We start from the raw sequence: 18418 nt of genomic DNA on the forward strand, positions 1-18418 counted from the left end.
CCAAGCGTTCAGGTCACTAATCATTGAAGTCCTAGCCCAAAATCACTACATAGGTCAGTGTTTCTTCACTATGCATATAAAGTTTGGAAATTAGCATAACATGTAAATCTTTGTATCATTGTAATGCTACGATTCTATTAATTTGAATTTAGAATTTGTGACTTAGTTTCTTAAACTTGAATTCTAGGGCTAATGATGCAAGGATCGGAAACTTGTATGTTATGAATTTTGAACTTTAAAAATTTGCAATGTCTTCTTTTTCGTTTCGAATGAAATCATATTTTTATTGTGTGTTTTCTAATGAGTAATGATTATATATTTTTTTGTTATGTTCTCGCTCCGACCCGACCCGACCCGAACGACGATCGACCCGATAATTTTAACGCTTGGTTGTTAAAACCATGAACACCGAAAAATTTGGATCCCATTAGAAAAAAATCCTGGGTCCGCCACTGATTATATTTGACCTGACTTGTTTCCAAAAAAAAAAATAAAAAGTTTACGTCGAAACATAGACCTATTGAAAAAGTACATAAATTAAGCATGAAAACGTATTATATTTGACCTGAATTGTTTCTAAAAAAAAGTTTACGTTAAATCGTAGACCACAATCTGAGGGAGTTGTAAAATGGAGTAACAATATGGGGGTTAAAACTTCAATTTTTAAAAGTTGAGGTGCGGTGAAAATTGCAATTCTCAAACACTTGGGGGTTGTAAAATAGAGTAATAATGTAGGGGGTAGGGGTGGTCATCACTTATCACTCACTCACAACTTCTAATCAAGTTTCGCCATGTCATCAACCATTATTTCATCACTAGTGATGGATTTTAGTGGAAATGTCCATCACTCACAACACCCAACAATACTCATCACTCGCAACACTCAACAACACCCAACAATACCATCACTCACAATACCTTCACGCGTGATAAATATCACGTGTTGTTAGTTTAGTGCGTTAAACTTGATTGGTGTCGGTGGTGTTTGATCTTGTTTTACACATGATAATAAACAATCACGGGTTAAATGCCTCCACCCCGGGCCCCCTAACTTTATGAAATTCACAAAAGGTTAAAACAAAGATAACCAATCATACTATCTTCTTACTCAGTAATGCACCACACCAATTCAATATATATGGTCATCTTGGCAACCTAACTCTATCCCTTCAACATCGACACTTCTTCTCCCATCATGGACACCAAACCAAGGTACCTAAACATGACTTCAATTTCACTATTAATCATATCATTCCTTCTTTTTCTTTTTCTTTTTTAATTTTAATCTTATGTATTGATCTTCTTCTGGTTCTTTTTTGCAGCTCAGAATCACAGATAATCACCATTGATGTTCTAAAAGCTGATGATCTTCTCCGCAACAGCAAATATCGGTACCTCGACGTCAGGTGCTTCTGTTTTTTTTTTTTGGTTAAATAACTGGTTTGATGAATTAATACACAATTATTGGTTATTTTAGTAATTTCTTTCTTTTCTTTAAAAAAATAGGACTGAGGAAGAATTCAATAAAGGTCATGTTGATTTTAGTGATGTTCTCAATATTCCAAACATGTTTATTACCCCTGAAGGTGAGTAAACAGTTGAGATCAAACAAGTAATTCATTTGAATCACAAAATGAAATTTACTACTTTTTAAAATTAATTAATTGTGTGGTTTCAGGTAGGGTGAAAAATCCCAACTTCATGGAACAAGTACAGCAAGTGTGTACCAAGGATGATAATCTTATTGTGGTAAATTGAATATATTAAACAGTAAATGACTTTGCCATTTTAACTTGAAGTTCAACCGATGATCATATTGGTTTTACGAATTGACCTGCTTATTTTTATATACGTACTTAAATTGTAACTTTTTTTTGTATGTGAAGGGTTGTCAATCCGGGGTCCGTTCAGTATACGCAACGGTTGATCTTCTTGATGCTGTAAGTTATCTTTTAAAATCGATCAACTCGGCGAATATTTAAATGTAGCTAATACACAATTTTATTTTGATAATTATAAATTTAAAAGTGGATGTAAAAAATATGTGTAGGGATTCAAGCATGTATTCAACATGGGAGGGGGATTTGAAGCATGGGTGCAAAATGGGCTGCCTGTGGCTGTGGTGACTGGTGACACCAAAACTGGGTTTCCAAGCCCAACATCTCCTGTGGTGACTAACTGACTGGTGACACCAAAACTGAGTTTCCAAGCCCAACATCTCCTCAGCCTGCTAATAAATAAATAAAATAATGGAGTTTTAATTTATTAATGTTGTTTTAAATGTTGACGGGTGTTGGTTGCTGGCAATAAGAAGTATCTTTGAACAATAACAAATGTATTGTGTTTGTATATTTGAATCATAACTTGGGTGTAATTTCGTGTTTCGTTTTGCTTTGTTATAAAAACAGGGCCGTTTATGGCCAAGTGCAGAATGGGCCTGTGCACAGGGCCCAAATCAATATAGGGCCCAAAAATTTCTTTTCTTATATATATATTTAAAAAAAATTCTGTATGTTTTTATAAAAAAAAAAATTATTAGGCCTGTGTTTAAATGTTACAGGGCCTGTTTATTAAGTTTAAATGGGCCTAGCCTGTGTTAATGAACTAGTCTTGGATCCCACCAAGTCCATCAAACTCTCCTTTTATTGAAATCAGAATCCAGTCTTGGATCCACCAACTCCATCAAACTCCCCTTTTTGTTTTAGAGAAACAGCCTTAAGAATGGAAGAAATATAATGAAAATAAGATTGTGAGTTAACTGGGATTTGTGGGTAGGATAATATAAAACTGTAGTTTCAGTCAAAGCGCTTTTACCCAATCAACAAGACAAACAGATTCTTCAGTTGGCCGACATTTCATATTACTCCTTCCTGAAACGATTCCAGTGCAAGAACCCCAAAACTATTAGGCCTGTGTTTAAGTGTTACAGGGCCTGTTTATTAAGTTTAAATGGGCCTATGTTTAAATGAACTAGTGTATGGGTGTGTGCACAAGAAATGAATAAACCCAATTGAAATGGGTCTGCGTTAGTATAACAGTTTAATAGGCCCAGGTTAATAAACAAACATATTTCAAATCAAACCCATTAGAGGGCGTTGGGCATTGTGCGACTGTGCGGGAAAAGAAGACTATCAGACGCTGTGTTCGCTGTGTGACCAGACCAGACGATCATCATCATCGACGGAAAGGGTTTTGTTTAAGGGCGAAATTGAGGGTTAACCAGGATATCATCATCATCATCATCGGTGCAGGAATTTTTTGAAACATCGAATCAAGAGTTTTGCGAATAGGGCACAAATTTTTATCTCGCACAGGGCCGGGTTTTTTTTTTTTTTTTTTTTTTTTTTTTGCATTTTCGGAGACGGCCCTGTATAAAAAAATATCTATTATGAAGAATGATTTGATTTCTCCCATATTAACATGGGACATTTCAAAGCAATATCGTACCGGATATCTGTTATATAGAAAAATAAAGTTGTGAAGAGGTTATTTGGTTAACGAGATTTCAAAAGATCAACCATCGTCGATCAGTTGCCTATGTAGCTATACTAGGGTACCCCTCAACTTTTAAGTTTTTCTTTAGATGTGTAGATGTAAATATTTGTTAAGTGTACCGGAGTAATTAGTGTCGAATCTCAACCCGACCTAAGCACCATGACTACACAATTTGGTGTCTTTCAATTTTAACCAGCTAGAATATAAATCAACTTTCCTAAAAGTGCTCGGGATTGAACCTGCGTCATCTCTCAAATCCTGAACATGACTGTTTGAATCTCAAACTGGTTAAACCAACCGACTTACTTCGATTTGATTTGATGGTGCAGTCAACAATTTATGAATACCCCTGAGAGCACCTCCAATAGAGGAGTCAAAAACATGTCTATGTGGCCAATTGCTTAAAGCGCCTCTCTCACAAATCTTTTACACTTTTTATTTCTCATCTGAAAGAAAATTAAATTGGAGATTGAATTTTTTTTATAACCTATAGAAGAAAAAAATGAATGTATTATCATAAGTTAGTCTTCAATTTCTAAATAAGTGGTTCATCTTTTCACATGGTTGTAGGAGAACACTTTTGCTGGTAACTGGCATTATTGTGGTTGGTGGGACTGCTTCTTATATGCAATCTCAGAGCTGTGTAACAAGGACTAACGAATTGGTCATAGCAATGGACTGGGAGATGGCATGGAATTTATGTCGGGAAGCATAATAATGTTACTAAAAAAAGTAGGCAAAAGAAAGGACTAATATCACTTCAGGTCTTGATCTCTCCTATCCTATATAGGCAGCATGGGTGCAAGACCTTTTAGCTCTTGTGGTCACTGCGGTAATCGTTTTTCTTTAGTGTAAAATTTTATTTGGTTTTGCTTGATGTCTTGTGGCCACTATGGTAATCCTTGTTCTTTAATGTTGTCTTGTATTAAAGATTTTAAAATGGTGAAGATGTTCACCTACCAGTTGTTAGACTAAAAAATGTTGTATTAAAGATTTTAAAATGGTAAAGATGTTCACCTACCGGTTTGTTGAGGTTGGACTAAAAAAATCTTTAGAAATGGATGATTTGCACAAAGGGGGTATTTGTATATATGTAATTATGGGTATGGGTGTGAATTTCTGACACGACACGAAAACCCGAAACAAATTGAACATGAAATTCTTGAGTTTGGGTTTAACGTCTGTTTTAACTCTAAGCTTCTTTAATCTCGGATGTGAAATTTATGTTATCTTTTAATTGATCAAGTGTAATATAGATAGTTTATGTCAACAAATTATCAAATAAGTCAATGACTGCATCCAACTTTCTACACAGACCATACTATATGGCTACAAGGTTTTAAAACTGAATAATAAAAACTGATATTTTGAATTTGTGGGTGGGAAAATATGTTTAGAAAACTAAATTATAAGAATGTATCGATACATCTAGCATCTGCTATCATTATTGTTAATAAGGTTGTAAATAAACCTGCTTTTGATGAAAATTTATTATAGTTAAATAAAGATGGGTTTTCATATGGGTATTCTCGACTTTCTTTACATGTTTGTGATCTCATAGGTTCTATACCTATTTTTCGTTGAAAGGAATAAAATGTTTGAAACCCGAAATGGTTTGTGGTTTGTAATATAAATTATAATTGAATCTAGTATAGTTGGGACACCCGCTACAACGCGCGGGCATTCACACTAGTTAATAATCATGGAAAAGGTTTAAAAGCATAGTCTCTTAAAAATAGAAAGTTGAGAAATGGTATCAAACGGACTCCGATTCAACACATTCAAGCGATTTTGTAACCATCTTGTAGAACTTTACAATATGAGATTTTAGGTTTTCTCCTTTGGATTTTTAGCTTGTAGATTCTAGAATTTTTGTTTGTAGGGGTGTTCATCGAATCGAATATCGAATTTTCGAATTATTCGAATCGAATTGTTCGAATAATTTTTATTTTTCTTTGAATTCGTATTCGATTCGAATTTGATTAAAACCTTTCGCGATTCCAATTCGTATTCGAATAAAAAACCTAATTCGTATTCGATTCGTATTCGATTAAAATTTCGAATTCGAATCGAATTCGAATAAATTCGATTTAATTCAGATTCTTTAAAACATGTAAAAAACAATCAAAATGAAACATAAATTTTAAAGCAGTCATAAAACACGATATCACATTAAAAAGTCTCAAATAAAGTACCACAAGTCTAAATTCAAAACGAGAAGTCGGGAATAATCACTCCACATTACAAGTTAATATTTGTATGGTTAGAAATCTATTGATAGATTTGTTATCTAGGTTTTACTTATGGGTCATGTAGTGGGTTTGGTAATAGGTAATTTTAATACTTGTAAAAAATTTTGAAAATAATTTATAGTATAGCTTAATAAAAGTTATATATGTATTATATATAAAAATAATAAATAAAATTGTATAATTTTTATTCGAATTTCGAATCGAATCGAATTTGAAATTATAAATTCGTATTCGATTTACTTGACACGAATTGAATCGAATTCGAATTCGAATTCTTATAATCGAAACGAATTCTTGATAATCGAATCGAATTTAAACGAATTTCGAATTTTTCGAATTCGAAACGAATCCTGAACACCCCTATTTGTTTGTGTCATTGTTTTTTTTTTTGTATTTAACATTGTGTCTTTTCTTTATTTGCGTCATTGTGTTTTCTTTTACGATTTATTGTGTCTTTTTCCTTGACATTGTGTTATTTTTTTGTGATTCATTGTGCCTTTTTACCTTCCTAAATTTAGGAGACTCTATAGGATAACTTTACATAATGATCATTATGTATTAGAACATTCATATCCCTTCTACTATCTCCATTTCTATAATTACACTAAAAATCTCTATTTTCTTATTTTCTTTTTAATTAAATAATATTTTTTTCCAGTGTTGTAAAAATCGTGACTAGGCGGCGATTAATCGCTAGTCGACCAGTATTTGAGTAATTTTTCGTTAATCAGTCAATTAATCGCTAGTCGGACCTAGTCGGCCAGCCAAAAATCGGCGATTCCGACCAGATTCCGGGAAAAGCCTACATATTCCGGCCAAAACCTTTAAATTCCGACCAATTTCCAACCAAACCATGTGAATTCCAACAATTAATCTTGTATACTTTAAAAAATGAGTTGAGTAAGAATTAAAACCTAACTATTTAAAATATTTACCTATAAAAATGTGTATATGTATACATAAAACTGAAAATTACATATAAAAAACCTGATCCGATTAATCCTAAGTAATCCCCAGTACTCGCTAGTCCCGACCTCACCGGCCGACTAACGAGTTCTCCAACCTTGAATTTTTTATACATTTATCATTATCATTTCTCTCTCCTTAATTCACAATCACTTTTAAAAAAATATTAAAAAAATAATAAGGGTGAACAGTGTCCCCAAATATACAGATGAACAATGACATTTTCTTTTTTTCTACTCACAATCACTCACAACTGTATCTATATCTATATATCTATATATTATACATAAGAAACCATTGGGGGACACGTGTCACCCTATGGTTTCTCCTCAGATGGTTTTTCCCGCTCAAAACCAAACACTAATCCGAAAGACCCATTTACAAACCCGTATGACCCAAATCAATAATTAACCTTCTTAAAATAACCAATCGTACACCGCACTCTTCATTCTAATCTAACCCTAATTATCATCCTCTGCCTGTCTCTCTCTCTGAAGATCATCGGTGACTAACCTCAATCGAAGCTTAGGGTTTGCAATTCTGTTTCTTCAAGGTGAGTTTATCTTACAGTTCATTTCCTCATTATAACTTTGGTTGTTCGATTTTGTCTTCAACATTCGTTGAGGGTTCGATTTTGTATGATTTAGGGTTCAATTTAATATGATTTAATACCAAAGTTGCACTCAAATTGTTTCACTGATTTCATCTATCTCAACAGGAAGGGGTTCAAATATGAGAATCTAAATCGACTATGGGCAAGATTCAATGCTCCGAGAAGTATTTTGATGATACATTTGATCACAGGTTGTAGTTTCTCATTTTTTTTCTTTATTAATATTAGTTTGATAGTTGTTTTTTGTCTATAATCCATCTGTTTAATTATTAATATTTTGAATATTTTTTTATAATTACTTCTGATCTGTGATTTGTAGGCATGTTGTTCTTACTCATGAAGTTGTGAAGCTTTTTCCAAAGAATTGACTTATATCCGAGGTATATTGTTGATTTTGATATATTATGCAGGATCTTGTAGCATGAGATTCATTATGTAGATAAAGGGAAAAATGCTGATACATTTTTTGAGATTTTAGTGATACAAAGTGGGTCCGAGTGCCTGTATGTTTCTTCCTTGACTCTTCATTTATTATTAAAAATAAAATAAAATAAGACTTGGTGTTAGTGTTGTTTTGTGCCCTTCTGATTCAGTTGAGAGTCACATGCAAGATACAATTGTAGTAGAGGCTTATTTATGTTGTGACAACTGGCAAATAACTGGTAATTCCGTACAATCTAATAACTATTTATATTTCTTAATCTCATGCATTTAGCGTAATTTAATTACGTAACAGTGTCGTTAATTGGATAACAGTGTTAGGACAAGAAAACAAAGCTAAAACATATGTTGGTTTTCGTCGTATGGTGAAACCAAGCTAACAATGTCCTAAAAGTGTTGGTAGAAAGTGCTGCGTGCACTATTCACGGTTACACTATTCATGCCAGCAAACCGTGAAATCAGACCGAAACACTGAAAAACGACACCCGAATAACATAAGTGAGTCCATTTATATAAGAAAACATTATTATGAAAACATGTCTTGCAAAGATATAAGACTTTCTGGTATAACGCCCTAACCACAAAAACGTCCGTTTCGGCTTAAAATATAGCACTTTTAACGCGTCCGAACTTATAACAAAGCATTTCCGGGACTTAGGAATAATGTCAATTGACGAAAAACATACTAAAACAATAAGATGATATCAACGGAATGTTCATAATCACAAGTTTCCGGCGTTACGTCGCTATGCACTAAACTAGTCCGTTAGCGACTCGACGAACTAGTAGGCGAAATTTTTAGTCACGAAACAAGCAAATGAAGAATCTAGCGAGCTAGTTAAGCTAAATTTGGGACTCGAAATCACTTCATACAACTTTCGGATGCAAGAAAACAACTTGCGGAAAATCCTTGTCGGTACGACATAAAAGCATCGTAGGTGAACCGGCGCTTAACCGGGAACCGTTTAAACTAGTTAAACACTATTTTAACTAGTCTCGTGAACTAGTTAATGATAATTATAGTCCTAATCCCTAATTACCCCACTAATGATGTACTTAAAATGCTAATCACCCTACACCTCTTAATTACCAAAATATCTCATGATTAAGCATTAAATAAAAAAAAAACACATTAACCCTCCCCTTTTTCATGATGGACGGTCATGGTGGGCCCATGGCCTCACCATACTTGTGTGATCTTGTATGTAATATGGCATGGCTTGTAAGATATGGAGCATGGTGTGAAGAATGGTGGCATTATAACACTCGATCCCTTTTATCATTCTTCAACTTTTCAACACATTCTAGCACACCAAAAACCACCCTCTTTCCTTCTACATCTCGGCAGCCCCAAACACCACTAAACCCACCATTTTCAATTCCTAAATACTTCATTTTCACATAATCTAGCCATCACAAGATCATACACACATGGGTTAAGCATGCAGAACACTTAAGAGTCTTCTTGGAGCTCAACTTTCTTCTTATTTTCTTATTTAGCTTGTGCACTTTGTGAGTCTTCTAAACACAAGTTTTATGCTTCTTATTACTAGTTAATCATGGAAGTACAAGTTGATTATCTTGAAGTTAAAGTTAAACATAATCAAAAACCCTAAACATAAAGCTAATAAACACTAAATATGAGTATGTTATGTGTTGATTTATGTTGTTTAGTGTTAATATGTTCATGTGATCTTGTTGATTATGTTAATTTTGTTGTGATTAGTAGTTTAAAGTGTATAATTATGATGATCTTGTTGTTAGTTTTATGTAGTATTTTATATTTGTGTTCATATGATTATGATGAACATAAATATGTGATTTAAACATAGTTATGTTTAAATCAAGAAAGATCATCAACTTCAAAGATTATGAGCATTTATATATAAACTTGATTTAATGATTCTTGAAAGATTAAACCAAGAATAATCATGTATAAAGGCTTTTAACAACACTAATGCACTTGGTTTTTGACATAAAATAAGTTTATGTGATATTAATTATCAAAAGTGTTATGTAAAAGTCTTGGAAATTTATACATAAAGATGTGTGAATCTTTAAAAGTGAAAAACAATTTACAATCAAGTTTATGTAAGAAATAAACTTAATAAATGGCTAACTTTGAAGACTTGAAAGTTTAAGCAAAATAATGCTCATAAGAATCTTTGTGTAACACCCCAAAACCTACGAGCATGTACATTATATGGTTAAATAAAAATGTAAATTTAGTTAGAATATAACTAAGAAGGGTAATTTAAAAAGAGTAAGTTTTAGTCAATTAAAAACATATGTATATACATGAGGGACTAAAGGAGGAAATGGGGGAAAGTTAAGAAATTAAAAAGAAAATCAACACACACCACACACACTTCAGTGTGTGTGGGTGTCGCCTGGAACAAAGAAGCAAGAGCCAAAAACCCTCAACATCATAAATTCAGTAAATTGAAAGGGAATCCAGGGCCTAAATCATTGCATGTGCACATAGAAACATTCAACTAAGTTAGTCTATCGAATGGTAAGTCGAATTTTATGATTTGGTGATTGTTCATAAGTGGGTCTTGAATGAAACATGATGTTTCCTTGAAATTGATTATGAATAAATGTTAGAATCATTATATGGGGGATAAATCATGCTTGAATTCTGATTATCTTGATGATATATGAAAAACCCACTATGAAGGTTAGAAAGATAGTAAATTGTGATGATCTTGTTAATTCAAATTCATGCAATGTTGATGTAAGGATTGTATGTGTTAAAATATTAGTGAATGTATGATATAAGATGTTAATTATGTGAAATTTATTTGACTATAATGGTTAATGTTGAGAAATAGGAAAAGTATGCATAGAATACTTGTACAATATGCTTTGTTGATGACATGCACACCAAGTGTTTGTTAAAATGCTTGAATGAAGAACTTTTATGTGAAAAAGATAATCTCATATGAGTAGGATGTTAGACGGCTAGAATGAGAAATAAAGACATGAGATTGAAATATGTTGATTATGAATTGTAGGAGTAAAAGAAGAAGACACAAGCCATTCCGGATCACAATCAAAACACGACAAAGGTAAGTTCTAGCTTACATATTATCACTATATTGTAATGTTGTAGCATGCTAATGTTTAATGATCGAAGTTGTATTATGTAACAAGTTATTGTAAGCCGTTATGTAGTCAAGATATGGGTCGAATGAGTTAGAAGGGTTATGTGCGAAATTAGAGAAGCTTATGTTTAGAAAGAAGGTGTAAAGGGGTCGACTTGATGTCCATATTTGAAATTGTTATTGTATAAACCTTATAATAAGAACGACTAATGGTTTGCTTGTATGTAGGTAAAGCGACTTGTTAGATGTCGTCACTTGGATCGAACACACCCATGATGCACGCTTCCGCAAGAATATTAGCTTGGGTCAAAACTTTTGTTAAATGTACTTTTTGGTAAAATGGATCTTTTGTAAGTAACAAAACTTGGTTGTTGTTAGTTGTCGAACTCGTAGTCGAAGACAATGTTAGATGTTTATGAAATGTTGGGTTGTAAGTTATTTTAACATCTATTAATTAGTCATGTTATGGTTAAATGCAGAATTTTGCTTATGAATTATTTGACCCGTTTGGTATTTTTCCGAATAAGCTCATTAGTGTCTTTTTAAGTTTTGGCCCTTACAAGTTGGTATCAGAGCCTAGGTTTGAGGGATTCGAGTAGGTGATGGTGCTCGAACTCAAACCGAAAGCTCTTGTGAAAGTGTGTTCGTTCCAAAGCGCCGCGCAAGTAAGTAATTTAAGGATTTTATGTTTGTAGATAGGAATGGGAATGGGTTACGGTTTAGTTACTAGTATAACATGGTTGGGGATGTTAAGGTGCGCTATGGAAAGTTTCGGGGCTGCACAGGGCCGTTTCGGGTTGAAAAAGGGGCTGGAAATGAAAGATGTTAGTAAATCAGCGTTTGCGCACCAGGAAGCCCGTCGGCGACGGGCTATATGCCGTCGGCGACGGCTCCCTCCCACCCGACGGCTTAACCACCTGCCTACGGGCAAAAGGTGGCGACGGGGTTTTCCCGAGCCCGTCGGCGACGCACTCAATGCCGTCGGCGACGAGTCCCCCCTAAATGTTTTGCTGAATTTGTTGTTATTCTTGTTAACGCCTTTAATTCGACTATGACATTCGTTTAACATAAAGTATACCCCGAATCAACTATGAAACTAAGAAATTCATGATAGCTAATATGCTTTAATAATGAACGTGCGAAAGGATGAGGAGTTCCGACATGCGAATGGATAAAGTAAGTGACACATTAAGAATGTTTGTAAAGAAGGATTGGATGGTTCACGATTTGTGAAAACGAACTATTGATAACAAATGATGTGTATATAGAAAGATGAGGAGGATGAAAGTGACAATGATTAATATGAATGTTTAAATTGTAGATGGCAAGTGGAGGAAACACGGATAACACAGAACGTATAACCCGGAACGAGTTAAACAAGATGATCTCGGATGAAGTAACGAGGGTAATTGATGCAAATGTTTCCAAGCTAGCACAAGAGGTGGAGGGCCAAGTACCTAGTACGGTAGAAAATATGATCACGGGCAAGGTGGATGAATTGAAGGAAATGATAGCCGGAATTCAAGGCAAGAAAGAGGCAAGACGGTGCACCTACAAGGATTTCATGGCATGTAAGCCTACGACCTTTAACGGGGAAATTGACCCCATAGAATGCCAAAGATGGATAGCTAACATGGAAGGGGTGTTCATTCGGAGTCATTGTGACAAGGAAGACCAAGTCATGTTTGCCACGGGGCAACTTATGCGAAGGGCTAAAGATTGGTGGGACTCGTATAGTAAGGAGATTGGAGAAAATCGAGTTCAAACCTTGACTTGGCAGGAATTCAAACAGCCTTTTATCAAGTAACATTGTCCACAATCGGCTGTGGATCGAATTCAAGAAGATTTTCTCCGGTTGCGACAAAGGGATGAATCAGTTAACGAAATCACGAACACTTTCCTCGATCAACTGAAGTTTTGTGAAGAAATAGTTGGAACAGAAAGGAAGAAGATTATTCGTTATCATGGCATGCTCAAAGCTGAAATTCGGGAGTTCATAACTCCTTCAAAATGTGAAACTTTGGACGAGATCATTGATTTAGCAAGGGATAGGGAAATCGAGATAAAGAGGCAAGATGAACGTGGGGAGAAAAGGCAAGCCGAGAAGGGGTCAACTCAAAGCTCATCTAAGAAACCCAAAACGCATGATCAAGGAAAGAAGGAAGCTTCCAAAGGCGGGTTCCCACGATGCAAAACATGTGGAAAACCCCATTCCGGTGAGTGCTTATTGGGAAGGAAGGGGTGTTACAATTGCGGGCAAGAAGGGCATCCGTACTATAACTGTCCGAATCCCAAAAGGGTGTGCTACAACTGCAATGAATCGGGCCATGTGAAAGCCGATTGCCCAAAGCTCAAACAAGGGCCGAAGAAAGAAGGAAAGAAAGAAGAAACTGCGAAAGCGAAAGGAAGAATGTTTCAAATCTCCGCGGAAGAAGCAAGAGCTCACCCGAATGTGGTCTCAGGTATCTATATGATAAACTCTATACCCACTTATATACTATTTGATACCGGAGCTAGTAGGTCATTCATTTCTAGTGAGCTTGTACGTTCCCCTTTATTCACGATAGAAAGAATGTGTACACCACTCGAGGTAGAAATTGCCGATTGTAAGAGTTACCTACTGCATGAAATATGTAAAGGGTGTAGAATTACTATAGATGATGAAGATTTTATTATTGATTTGATTCCTATGGTTTTGGGAGAATTTAAAGTAGTGGTAGGAATGGATTGGTTAACCCGTTATCACGCGGAAATTTTATGCGAAAACAAAATTAATGTGACATCCCCTAAAGGGAAACGGGTAACCATTCATGGGGAAAAGGAAGTAGGGGCAAAATTTTGTACCATTTTAGAAGCAATTAAGTACGCGAGGAATGGAAGCAAAGCATTTTTAGCCTATGTTGTCGATACTAAATTAGGAGCTTTAAAAGTTGAAGATACTAAGGTAGTGAATGAATACCCGGATGTATTTCCGGACGAATTGCCGGGACTTCCACCCGAGCGGGAAGTCGAGTTTTGTATCGAATTAGAACCAAATGCCAAACCGGTAGCCAAAGCCCCTTACCGGTTGGCACCCGCGGAAGTACGGGAATTAATGGTCCAATTACAAGAACTTCTTGACAAGGGTTTCATACGCCCTAGCGTATCCCCGTGGGGAGCGCCTGTTTTGTTTGTTAAAAAGAAAGATGGGTCGATGAGAATGTGCATCGACTACCGTGAACTTAACAAACTCACGGTAAAGAACCGATACCCACTTCCGAGAATAGATGATCTCTTTGATCAACTTCAAGGGGCAAGTTGGTTCTCAAAAATCGACTTGCGATCGGGCTACCATCAAGTACGAGTAAGGGAAGAGGATGTACCTAAGACTGCGTTCAGAACTCGCTACGGACATTACGAATTCCTGGTAATGTCATTCGGGTTAACTAACGCTCCGGCCGCTTTTATGGATCTAATGAATAGGGTATGCCGAAATATGTTAGACCGGTTTGTCATAGTGTTTATTGATGACATTTTAGTATACTCTCGTAGCGAGTCTGAACATACAAGTCATTTACGTCAGGTACTCGAAACGCTTCGAAAGGAAAAATTATATGCTAAGTTTTCTAAGTGTGCGTTTTGGCTTAGGGAAGTGCAGTTTTTAGGACACGTAATTAACGAAAAGGGGATTTTAGTGGATCCCTCTAAGGTAGAAGCCGTGATGAAATGGGTACCCCCGAAGAATGTAGGTGAAGTAAGGAGTTTCCTAGGTTTAGCCGGCTATTATCGGAGATTTATCCAAGACTTCTCCAAAATAGCCCTCCCCTTAACTAAACTAACAAAGAAAGAAGAAAGGTTCGAATGGAATGATGATCAGCAGAAAGCTTTTCAAATGTTAAAGGAGAAATAGTCAAGTTCCCCCGTTCTGACGCTGCCAGAAGGAACGGAAGACTTAGTGGTTTATGCAGACGCATCTCATCAAGGGTTGGGTTGTGTCTTGATGCAACGGGGCAAGGTCATTGCCTATGCTTCAAGACAACTAAAGCAACATGAAATTAATTATCCAACCCACGATCTCGAACTGGCGGCGGTAGTGTTTGCCTTAAAAATCTGGAGGCATTATTTGTATGGAACGAAATGCGCCATTTATTCGGACCACAAAAGCCTTAAATACTTCTTCGAGCAGAAAGATCTCAATATGAGGCAACGAAGGTGGCTAGAGTTGATCAAAGATTACGACTGCGACATTCTTTACCATCCGGGAAAAGCTAATGTTGTAGCGGATGCGCTAAGCCGGAAGGAATACCCACCTCCCATTCGAGTGAAATCGATGAGAATGATAGTTACACCAAACCTTCTTGAAACGATACGAAAGGAGCAAGACGAGTCCTTGAATAAAGGCGATCCGAAAGGTGAAAGAACGAAAGGGTTTGAAAGTGAACTTGAAGCAAACGCGAGCGGATTAAAAACAAGGTTTGGGCGAGTTTGGATACCGCGACACTGTGAAGCAAAGACCTTATTATTGGAAGAAGCACACAAGTCCCGTTACTCGGTCCATCCGGGAGCCACTAAAATGTATCGCGATTTGAAGGAAAATTATTGGTGGCCGGGAATGAAACGTGATATTGTTAAATATGTATCTAAATGCTTGACATGTTCCCAAGTGAAGGCGGAACACCAAAAACCTTACGGGAAACTACAACCCCTAGAAATTCCGGTATGGAAATGGGAGAATGTGGCTATGGATCTTGTGACCAAACTTCCAAAAACCAAGAAAGGGCATGATGCAATATGGGTCGTTGTCGACCGCCTTACCAAAAGTGCCCATTTTCTACCCATTCGAGAGACCTATTCCTCGGAAAGGTTAGCGGAAGTTTATGTGAATGAAATCGTTTCCCGCCATGGTGTGCCGGTGTCTATCGTCTCAGATCGGGATACGCGATTCACCTCCCGCTACTGGCGGAAGTTTCATGAAGGAATGGGTACCCAATTGCATCTAAGTACCGCATACCACCCGCAAACGGATGGCCAATCCGAACGAACGATTCAAACTCTCATAGACATGTTGAGAGCATGCGTGATAGATTTCGGGGGAAATTGGGATGAACATTTGCCGCTAGTAGAATTTTCATATAATAATAGCTACCAAAGTAGTATACAAATGGCGCCGTATGAAATGCTGTATGGAAGAAGATGTAGAACCCCGGTTTGTTGGGGAGAAGTAGGGCAAAGGGAACTCGCACCGAATGATGTGGTGGCGATAACCAATGAAAAGATCGACGTTGTACGGGCTCGGTTAAAAGCGGCGCAAGACCGACAAAAGTCCTATGCGGATAAAAGAAGTCGCCCTATCGAGTTTCAAGTGGGGGACCGAGTATTCTTGAAGGTGTCTCCGTGGAAAGGTATAATTCGATTTCGTAAGCGAGGAAAGTTGGGTCCCCGATATATCGGACCGTTCGAGATTCTAGCTCGAGTTGGAAAGGTGGCCTACCGGTTAAATCTACCTTCTTCTTTGGAAGGGATTCATAGTACCTTTCACGTGTCGCAATTACGAAAATGCTTAGCGGATGAAACGGCCCATGTACCAATTGAAGACATTGAGATCGATGAGAAAATGAATTATATAGAAAGACCGGTAGCTATAAAAGATTCCAAAGTAAAGACGCTTCGTAACAAGGAAATCAAGCAAGTCTTAGTCCAATGGCAACACAGAAAGGGATCGGATCTCACTTGGGAGTCGGAGGATGAGATGAAGAAGTTCTACCCGTTTTTATTTGGTACGTTAGCCGGGTTTCGAGGACGAAACCTCTTTTAAGGGGGGTGGACTTGTAACACCCCAAAACCTACGAGCATGTACATTATATGGTTAAATAAAAATGTAAATTTAGTTAGAATATAACTAAGAAGGGTAATTTAAAAAGAGTAAGTTTTAGTCAATTAAAAACATATGTATATACATGAGGGACTAAAGGAGGAAATGGGGGAAAGTTAAGAAATTAAAAAGAAAATCAACACACACCACACACACTTCAGTGTGTGTGGGTGTCGCCTGGAACAAAGAAGCAAGAGCCAAAAACCCTCAACATCATAAATTCAGTAAATTGAAAGGGAATCCAGGGCCTAAATCATTGCATGTGCACATAGAAACATTCAACTAAGTTAGTCTATCGAATGGTAAGTCGAATTTTATGATTTGGTGATTGTTCATAAGTGGGTCTTGAATGAAACATGATGTTTCCTTGAAATTGATTATGAATAAATGTTAGAATCATTATATGGGGGATAAATCATGCTTGAATTCTGATTATCTTGATGATATATGAAAAACCCACTATGAAGGTTAGAAAGATAGTAAATTGTGATGATCTTGTTAATTCAAATTCATGCAATGTTGATGTAAGGATTGTATGTGTTAAAATATTAGTGAATGTATGATATAAGATGTTAATTATGTGAAATTTATTTGACTATAATGGTTAATGTTGAGAAATAGGAAAAGTATGCATAGAATACTTGTACAATATGCTTTGTTGATGACATGCACACCAAGTGTTTGTTAAAATGCTTGAATGAAGAACTTTTATGTGAAAAAGATAATCTCATATGAGTAGGATGTTAGACGGCTAGAATGAGAAATAAAGACATGAGATTGAAATATGTTGATTATGAATTGTAGGAGTAAAAGAAGAAGACACAAGCCATTCCGGATCACAATCAAAACACGACAAAGGTAAGTTCTAGCTTACATATTATCACTATATTGTAATGTTGTAGCATGCTAATGTTTAATGATCGAAGTTGTATTATGTAACAAGTTATTGTAAGCCGTTATGTAGTCAAGATATGGGTCGAATGAGTTAGAAGGGTTATGTGCGAAATTAGAGAAGCTTATGTTTAGAAAGAAGGTGTAAAGGGGTCGAATTGATGTCCATATTTGAAATTGTTATTGTATAAACCTTATAATAAGAACGACTAATGGTTTGCTTGTATGTAGGTAAAGCGACTTGTTAGATGTCGTCACTTGGATCGAACACACCCATGATGCACGCTTCCGCAAGAATATTAGCTTGGGTCAAAACTTTTGTTAAATGTACTTTTTGGTAAAATGGATCTTTTGTAAGTAACAAAACTTGGTTGTTGTTAGTTGTCGAACTCGTAGTCGAAGACAATGTTAGATGTTTATGAAATGTTGGGTTGTAAGTTATTTTAACATCTATTAATTAGTCATGTTATGGTTAAATGCAGAATTTTGCTTATGAATTATTTGACCCGTTTGGTATTTTTCCGAATAAGCTCATTAGTGTCTTTTTAAGTTTTGGCCCTTACACTTTGAATGAATAAGTATGATTAGTGATGTTTGGAAATTGATTATGGATCTAAACGCGTTTTTTTTTTTTTTTGTAACGTGGGAACGTCATAGTTTAGGAGAAACTATGGCGAATTTTTCTAAAAATGTAATCGCGATTAAAGAGTGGATTAAAGGGTGATTAACAAGGTTAAACGCGATTAGTGGTCTTAAACATCATTATGGAAACTTTGACGGGAATATTTAAGGTTAAATATTC

At 36.0% G+C, this 18418-nt stretch overlaps 2 protein-coding genes and 1 long non-coding RNA gene across 3 annotated transcripts; all 3 read left to right on the forward strand.

Moving 5' to 3' along the window:
* The first annotated feature begins 1094 nt into the window (after positions 1-1094).
* On the forward strand, positions 1095-2420 carry LOC110909038 (thiosulfate sulfurtransferase 18). Its single transcript, XM_022154051.2, has 6 exons — positions 1095-1212; positions 1323-1406; positions 1507-1586; positions 1679-1749; positions 1887-1940; positions 2051-2420. Exons 1-6 carry the CDS (start codon positions 1196-1198, stop codon positions 2180-2182), a joined length of 438 nt encoding a protein of 145 aa, XP_022009743.1. The 5' UTR covers positions 1095-1195; the 3' UTR covers positions 2183-2420.
* Positions 2421-10108: 7688 nt separating this feature from the next.
* Positions 10109-11316, forward strand: LOC110905752. Its single transcript, XR_002573388.2, has 3 exons — positions 10109-10282; positions 10785-10838; positions 11103-11316. It is a non-coding gene; the product is annotated as an uncharacterized LOC110905752 (long non-coding RNA).
* Positions 11317-12843: 1527 nt separating this feature from the next.
* Positions 12844-18061, forward strand: LOC110907154 (zinc finger protein GIS2-like). The gene is made up of 3 exons (XM_022152177.1): positions 12844-13336; positions 17530-17583; positions 17848-18061. Exons 1-3 carry the CDS (start codon positions 12844-12846, stop codon positions 17862-17864), a joined length of 564 nt encoding a protein of 187 aa, XP_022007869.1. The 3' UTR covers positions 17865-18061.
* The last annotated feature ends 357 nt before the right edge of the window (positions 18062-18418 follow it).

The sequence above is a fragment of the Helianthus annuus genome, chromosome 14 (assembly GCF_002127325.2).
Source record: "Helianthus annuus cultivar XRQ/B chromosome 14, HanXRQr2.0-SUNRISE, whole genome shotgun sequence".
NCBI classification, from domain to species: Eukaryota; Viridiplantae; Streptophyta; class Magnoliopsida; order Asterales; family Asteraceae; genus Helianthus; species Helianthus annuus.